Here is a 7,829-nt window from a genome sequence, read left to right on the forward strand (position 1 = left end):
AAAGCCAAATTCTTACTTCAAAGTAGCAGTGATTCCTATGTAAGTAATGCAGAAAAAGCAAGTTACTTCTGTCAAAATATTTTATTTTGAAAAGCACGTGAACAATGGTATTTGTGACCAGCAATACGCTTTTTGCAACAAATTGCTCTTCTTGCAAGACTATAGTTCCCTACAGCGGTTGTGGTGGTTGGTTCCAGGTTAGATCTTGTCAGAACAAACCTGTTCCCACAACCCTTCTTCGTTTTTTTTGTAGATGCGAGGTTTCCTGTCAGGAAACAGGGAGCAAGATGGAAAAGGATGTTCTTTTAAAAATGTTAACGTAGATCTAATGTGGGAAACAAAGTGGGGTGGCTCAGCCAGGGGCGATGTGGAAAGATTCTGAAAAACAAGAGGGGAGCAAGAGCTGCTTGACACTCAGAATACAAAGTTCTCCATTATTCTGCCTTTTAATAAGATTATTTCCCACCCTCCCCAGCAGTACACTGGGGAAAGTTTTGACAGACCCCACCCCTTCTCTCTACTCAGATAGAAGGCAAAAATAAAGTCAGTTTCAGGTACCTGTAAAATCTGTTTATCATCTTGTTCCAACCAGAAATCCACATGTGGGAAAGGCCTCCAGAAATAAGGCCCAATACGTAGTTGTTCCATCTTTGCATCGTAAATGTTAGTCAGCTGTAACAACACAGGGAGCCTTAAGAGTTAGGCAGTGCTTACACAGACGAGAGAGACAGCAAATGCACTTCATCTGGAAGGCCTTAGGCTGCAGCTTCTGCCTCAGACATACTGCGTGCCAGCTCAGCCCCGCTTCATTCCTGTTGCATTAAGATTAACCAATTATTCTGACAAACGCCATTAAAGTGAAACAACAAACCCAGAACTGAAAGATACCGCTGGGATTATGCCCATGACCTGAATCTCTTTACATAAGTTATCCTGCTGAAAGCTGTAGGGCTAGTCATAACGGCACGTGCAAGAGCTGTACTTCCAAGACAAGGCTTACCCTTGCAGAAGTGGTTTGATCTCCACTGTCATCCTTTGCCTCTGCTCTTCCATCTTTCTCATTGGTTTTGTTACTGACAGAACACTCCCAAAGTATTTTTTCCTCAAACTTTTGACATTTCATTGCCCCTAACTGGTCTCCCCTTCCAGTAAAAATACCCTTTTTTCCTGTGTTACTTTTACTCACTGTTGCTCCTGTTAAAACGTGGGCTGAACGCAAATCCTCATCCGGCCCTTTTTCTGGGAAGGTGGCAGGGAAAATCTCCGCCGTTTTAACATTCACAGCTGGTAGGAAATAGAGTTTAAATACAGAAACAATGAGTTCTTACAAAACACTTGTTTAAAATGACCATGTCCCCAACACGACTGTGTTGCAGGAACTTTAGAACCCATCAAATACTATTCTTGTATTTCTCAGTACCACAGACCCTTAGCCTGTGATAGCATATTTCTACTTATTTTGCTTTGGCAGCATTTCAATATTCCAGAAGAACATTTTCAGAGATACTTAAACTAATTAGAAAAAACACAGCACAAACAATGAAAAGAAGGTTGAATTCTAACCTCAAAGGTTAGTACAGTAGCTTGATATTGACAAAATCATAAGTACGGTTAAATGAAAAAAATCTGCTTGCATTTGTACACAGCCGCTTCCATGTGTGCATCTACCTACTGTGGTACCAGAAGAAAACTTCTATTTCTACCTACGCCTCTGACAGCAGCACTTCACTTTTAGGACAGACTTTACCTAGTCATTAAAAGCAGCCCATTTACTATTGGAATCTGAAAAGCAATCCAGTTACAAAAAAAATAACTGAATTCTAATTTAACTCACCTATTCCATAAATGATTGGAAAGTGAATATCCTTTTCTTCTCTGTCATTTAGTTCTGTAACAAAAAAAAAGTCAAACTCACAGGACTTTGGATTTTTTTCCTGAGTTCTGTGTTATCAGAGAACAGCAGATCTGATGTTGCATAGAGACAGAAAAAAACCCAAGGAAGCCTAAAAGAAATATGGAAAAGAAGGTACGGATCAGTAACAACACGCCTGGGTCCTGGAGTAGAACTCGTTATCTACTAACAAACAGTATGGCCAGCTCCAGCCAACTGTCACTCCACCTTCTGCATGGGCAATTTACAGGAAAAAAAAACAGAATGCAAAACACCACGATGCCAAGTTTCAAAGATGTAAGTCACCAACAGCGTTGAAATGCAAAGATGATGGAAACACGACCTGAACATGATACGAAGAAAAGGAAATTACTTCTTCCTTTATGTGACATCATGCACTATGAACCAACTGAATGAGCCTAGTAATTCATTTGAACCTGCAGGGAGGCAGGTCTAACAACCCGGCAGGTCAAAGGTCTGGAAGTGCCTTTTCTCAATTGCCTCTTAAGATACCCACAGACACACAGCCTCTTTCCACAGGACGAAGGTGGCAAAATGACCTGGTAATGATCACAGGTGGTTCTACTATCGGCTGCATTTCAGCAGCACTTGGTAAGGAGAGAATCCTCGCTGCATTCTCTATTTGACATCACCACACACACTACCAGCAATAAAACTAAAAATTACAAATCGTTACGGAGGACTCGTGCTGTTCCTTCTTACAGGACAGATAAAAAAAGCCATGTGTGAAAAGACACGGCACTTCGATTTCAGTGACTAAAGATACTTCAAAAACCAAGGAAACATTTTCTTACCTGTTACGCAGAAAGTCACTAAATGAACATCATCTGGTTGGAGATCGAATGCTCCTACAGCAACAACGATAGCAGCAATGTATAAGACTGACTGGTGGCAAAGCAGGTGCTGTATATAGACGAGGGGGCATTATCAGTGCTGTGCACTGCAGAATAGATGGGCAGAGATACCTAACGCACTGTTCCTAGATGAGGCAACAGAGCAAAGAGCGTTTTGCAGATTTGCTTCAAACTACCTTTTATAAAATTAAAGCCACAGCTACTAAACATAACGGTAATTTACAGAGAGTAGCCATTTGTAATAGCAAAAACATGCTAAAAAAGTGTTGTGCTACTTACTCCTTTTACTGACACTGGTTTAGCTCTGGCATCACATCAGCTCTGCTTCAGTTCGCTATACATTTAACAGCCTATATTTAAATGTATTTTCCTAAAATGTTACATATATAGCGAGCAAACCCAGTCTTTCATTAGCTGTAAATTAATTCTGCTTTTCTCCATCCCACACACCAGAAAAAAACCCTCTTTCTTTCGAAGTTCTAATAGCAATACAGCGTTATTATTTCAAATTGTAACTTGATGCATGAAAGATGCATCAGAAGGTTGGAAAAAAATAAATTAACCACAATACTTTATTCTGTACAGAACTCTCATACAACATATAACACAGATAACAGGAATCACTAGGTGCGATGGCCACGAGGGTGCATCCCAGGACTTCTGCCGGTTCCGTTTTCCTTTTTGCTTATCCCCTTGGCCACCTCCCTCCAATCCTGACATCTGCCCCCGTCCCTGTCCCTGCCCCTTCCCCGTTCCAGTGGGGCCGAGGCCTCTCCACACTCAGAAAGTGCTTAGCACAAGCCAGAGCACTTACAGGTAAGCAGGTACTTTATGTTTCCAATTTGTTTGTAAAGCACTGCAATCACTCCTCTGGACTATAGATTTTATAAACAGACATAACATCTTTCATCAGACAATTGCAAACAATAATTAAATTTTACCTCATCACATTAAGGTACGAAATGAATAGTACCTAATGAAGTCACCCACATGTATAGATTTAGACAGTGACAACCCTTGACCAAGATCACGTAGCATATTGGCAGCAGAGCCAGGAATCAAGCCCAGCTGAACTGCGCCCCAACTCTACACGCTAGAATATAAGCCAGGAAGAAATTACAAGTTTAGGCCTTCCATCCCACACACTGGCCACATGCAAGCCTCAGAAGTCCAACCCCTCTCCGCACCAAGTTCTCGGGCAGAGAAAACACCCTTCAAAGCGAATCCACATCTTTCCATTAAGTGACAGGGGGCTCAGATTACAAACAAACTTTACCCAAATCCAGTCAGAACTATTTTTTTTTTTGGACATTAGAGTGGAAAAAACGTGAACTTACTAAGAAGCTGATTAGTAAGTTTTTGTGATAACTGCCTATCATCATTGAAACCTCCAACTAGGTGCACTTCCAGCCTAACAGAGATGGAATAACAGGAAACAGCAATTAAAAAGACATCCCGAAGTGAACAGCTTTACAAAATAATCCCCAGCCCAAACTGCAAAGCAATCATTAGAGAAGCCTCGCTTGTTACCGTCGCATGCACCAAGCTGGTTTGCATTACATAGCAAGTTATGGTAATTCCATCCTGAACACTTCAGGGATCATCCAGGAAATAGCACAAATTAAAAACTTGAAGAGGCATTACATTCATGCAATTCTATCTAACCCCATGGTATCTCTGATGGTCGGCACCTCTAGTTTGGACTGAACTTAGTAACCACCTTTCAGTTCCCAAGAAAGGGTTAATTAAACATGAAGATTTTTGCTCCTGTGACCTCCTCACAAATATTCTGGACCATACAGCACAGCAAGGTTCTTCTCTGAGAAGTGTCTATGTAAAGACAAGTCCTGACAAATCATGAGTTTTTAGAGACCATATCTTCTAAGTTCATTGAGATTTTGTTCTTATCAAACTACAGGGGCAAAGACCTCCACATCCAGAACGAACCTTATTTGCTAAATTCCGTTTCAGAGCTTTTTTCCCCCACTGTCCTGTCCCCTCCCCCCCCCCCCTTTTTTTTTTAAATGTGGGACTTAGAAAAATCCCAGATGGATTCTCAGATCCCAAAAGGAATTTACAAGACCAACAGTCTGGAAGGAAAAATATAACATAAAACCAAAAACGGTTCTTTGGAAAATTTCACACATCTGAAACAAAAGTCAACTTGGAAACAGTAAACACGAAACCTCACAATGGCATTTTACAGACACTATTCAGAACAGAACCATGCTTTAAACCACTGCTAAAAATACCCTCAAAACCATCATCAAGGAAATCGTTTTCACTTTACATGTGGTTCCTGACCAAGAGATATTTCCTGCATGATTACCTTGTCTGAATCCCGTATAATCACATAAAAATTCCCCACCTTACAAACTGCAGTAACCTTTGTGAAAACCAGTATACAAGAAATAAGAGCATAGCTGACCTTCCGCATCCTGTGGTGCCAGAGAAAGTTTTTACTGAACTCATGATGAGCGACACCTCAGCTTCTGTGTCTGATCCGTCGCAGTGTGTCAAGCAGGTAGCTCCGCTGCCTGAGGAAGACATGAGAAGACAGTTAGTTAATGACATTGCTGGAGGTTGTTATGCTACCATAATTGAAATCAGTAACAGTTTACACTACTATAGTAGTTCAAGAGCTACATGCATCACCACCCCACTTCCTCTCAGGTCAGTGACCTCCAGCAGAAGATATGGGCTGACTGAATGAGACAATAACCTCTTTGTGTGTCCCATTATAAAATCACCAGAACTCACGTGAAGGGTACAGGTGCCCTCTTAAGCAGGACCAGGCAACGTCTCTAATATCAGAAATCCAGGGACGTAGCGAGGATCTTTCCACAAATTCTACCTCTGTTATTACCAAACCCTGCAGGCCCAAACTGCTGAACACAGCCAAGGTCTGCAACTGCCACTACCCACTGGCCACAGGAGCAGATCAAGTTTAGGATCCGCTCATTCAGCAACCAGAACATGGAACCCCTGACCCTAAACACGCCAACTCTTTGAACAAGTCATTTAGTTAACACATCACGTGACTTTTTGAGATTCAAGTTTATATAAACATAATTGCAGTTTATTTTACTAATGCAGCATAAACCACTACTAATTCATTACTTCAGGGGTACAGGTTTTGTTCTGAACATCCTTTAAAGATACCTGTGTGTCGGAGCACAACTATGTGGCAGGTAGTTGCATCATCTGATCCAAGAATGGAAACAGAACCTATTTTAAAGGAGAGAAACATTGTAAGGACTCCACTCTCACAATCACTGCTTCAGTAGAAGAAAAAATGTTTACGTTCCTACGTACCATCTTTAGGGGTAGTCACCGCAAACTCTCTCTGCTGGACATATAGAAGACCTTTGGGTTCCACAATTTGAGCAGGCTGACTTCTCAGAAGTTTTGCCTTTTCCTAAAGATAAATGATAATAGAGACTACAGTGGCTGAATTCTCAGGTGTATCCATTACTTGATAGAAACATCACCTCTGAAAAGCAAAGGGATCCAGGTCAGAGAGAAACACACATATTTTGTATTATGGAGTATTCTGAATTCTGAGAATTTTTCACTTTCCTGCCACTGATCTAGTTAATTGTTAAATCCCATCATTCCATAGACACGCAAAACCCTTTTTGCTACTTTATAGATGATAAAATGGAGGTACAAGAAAAGGCAATAGGACTTGGCAAAGATTACATTAGACAATACCAGAGCTGATCTTGGAAGTTTAGTCAGGACAGGAAACTTTTGAAACGTAAAAGTTTCAGTCTTCTACTGCCACAATCCAGCATATTTATTTAGTACTTATCAAAATATTGCTATTTATTAGCTTGCTTAGTGCATGGAAAACCCAGATTCCTGGGCTGTGACTAGTGCAGTGCTCTTGTCACAGACCTGCTGGGTAGGCAGTGAATTTCCATCCTGGGGCTCAAAAAACACTTCACAGTTTTATCAAATTTGTGCTGGTTTTCTGCAAAAACTGTTTCTATAAAGAAGCACTTTCTAATGAGAAACATCTTCTCAACCAGCTCTGCTCAGCAGTTCCTGGCTCACAGTCCACCGCTAGGATTACAACATTTATATACTGACAGTGATGTTAACACCTCCCTAAAAGTTACTATCTTGACTTTTATCACCAGTTTTTGTTATTTCGCGCAGAAAAGGACAGCCCGGCCCGGCCGATGCACCCACCAGCCCGCGAGGGCAGCGGCGGGCCGGGCACCTCACACGCCAACCAGCCGCTCTTCGCCTCAGGGCATTTACCACAGCTCCCCTCCAGGGACATTGATTTTACTGATTTTCAGTCAACCCGTGTCTTTTCGTTGTCACAGCGCGGGGAACGCGGCGGTGCCGGGCCGCCCCAGCCCGGGCTTCCTCAGCCCGGGGCCGCCTCTGCCCGGGCCGCCTCAGCGGGCGCCGCCTCAGCCCGGGGCCGCCCCGCCCCGCCACCCGTTTCGCCCGGGCGAGGTGGCGGGTTTTCTCCCGGGCACCCCCGCCCCGCGGCCCCGCCGCTCCTCCGCACGGCCCCGCCGGGCAGGGCGGGCCCCACCGCCGGGCCCCTTCGCGCCGCCGCCGCCTCCTCACCTCGAGGTGCGGGTAGGCGCGGATCATGTCCGCCGTGGGCCAGGACAGGTCGATCCGCTCACCGTTAATCAGCAGCGGCATCTCGGGGAGCGCCCAGGCCCGGGGCAGGAGGCGGCGGCTCCGCGCTTCCTCCCGAGGGCCGCGCCGCGCCGGGCCGGGCCGGGCGTCTCCGCGCCGCGCGGGGCGCTGGGAAACCGCGGCGGCGGGGAGCCGGGCGGAGGGGAGCGGCGGCACCGCCCGCGGGAGCTCCCGGGAGCCGGGGCTCGGCGGGAGGGCTCGGCCGAGGCGGGGTCTGCGGGGGGCGGGCGGCCGAGGCGGGGTCCGAGCCCGGGCCCTGCCCGGCCCCGCAGCGGTGGCCGCCTGAAACGGGGTCAGAGGCACTGACGGAAAACACGCCCGGTCATGTTACCGCCTGACGATTTCAACACGTTAACGCTGCAGAAATCCCCTCCTCCTGCGACTGCGAGATTATC

At 45.0% G+C, this 7,829-nt stretch overlaps 1 protein-coding gene across 1 annotated transcript; it reads right to left on the minus strand.

The window, feature by feature from the left end:
* Positions 1 to 62: 62 nt before the first annotated feature.
* NTAN1 (N-terminal asparagine amidase) lies at positions 63 to 7,464 on the minus strand. The gene is made up of 10 exons (XM_050905784.1): positions 7,357 to 7,464; positions 6,082 to 6,184; positions 5,929 to 5,994; positions 5,195 to 5,303; positions 4,104 to 4,177; positions 2,707 to 2,760; positions 1,835 to 1,888; positions 1,187 to 1,284; positions 559 to 672; positions 63 to 378 (listed from the first exon to the last, which is right to left on the minus strand). Exons 1-10 carry the CDS (start codon positions 7,435 to 7,437, stop codon positions 199 to 201), a joined length of 933 nt encoding a protein of 310 aa, XP_050761741.1. The 5' UTR covers positions 7,438 to 7,464; the 3' UTR covers positions 63 to 198.
* Between the last annotated feature and the right edge of the window lie 365 nt (positions 7,465 to 7,829).

This window comes from Gymnogyps californianus, chromosome 15 (assembly GCF_018139145.2).
Source record: "Gymnogyps californianus isolate 813 chromosome 15, ASM1813914v2, whole genome shotgun sequence".
Classification (NCBI taxonomy): Eukaryota; Metazoa; Chordata; class Aves; order Accipitriformes; family Cathartidae; genus Gymnogyps; species Gymnogyps californianus.

Coding starts and splice junctions, on each gene's coding strand:
- NTAN1 (XM_050905784.1), bottom strand. CDS start 7,437: ATGCCGCTGCTGATTAACGGTGAGCGGATCGACCTGTCCTGGCCCACG. Junction 2,761..4,103: donor ACTTACTAATCAGCTTCTTA/GTAAGTTCACGT, acceptor TTGTTGCTGTAG/GAGCATTCGATCTCCAACCA. Junction 673..1,186: donor ACGTTTTAACAGGAGCAACA/GTGAGTAAAAGT, acceptor GTGTTGTTACAG/CTGACTAACATTTACGATGC.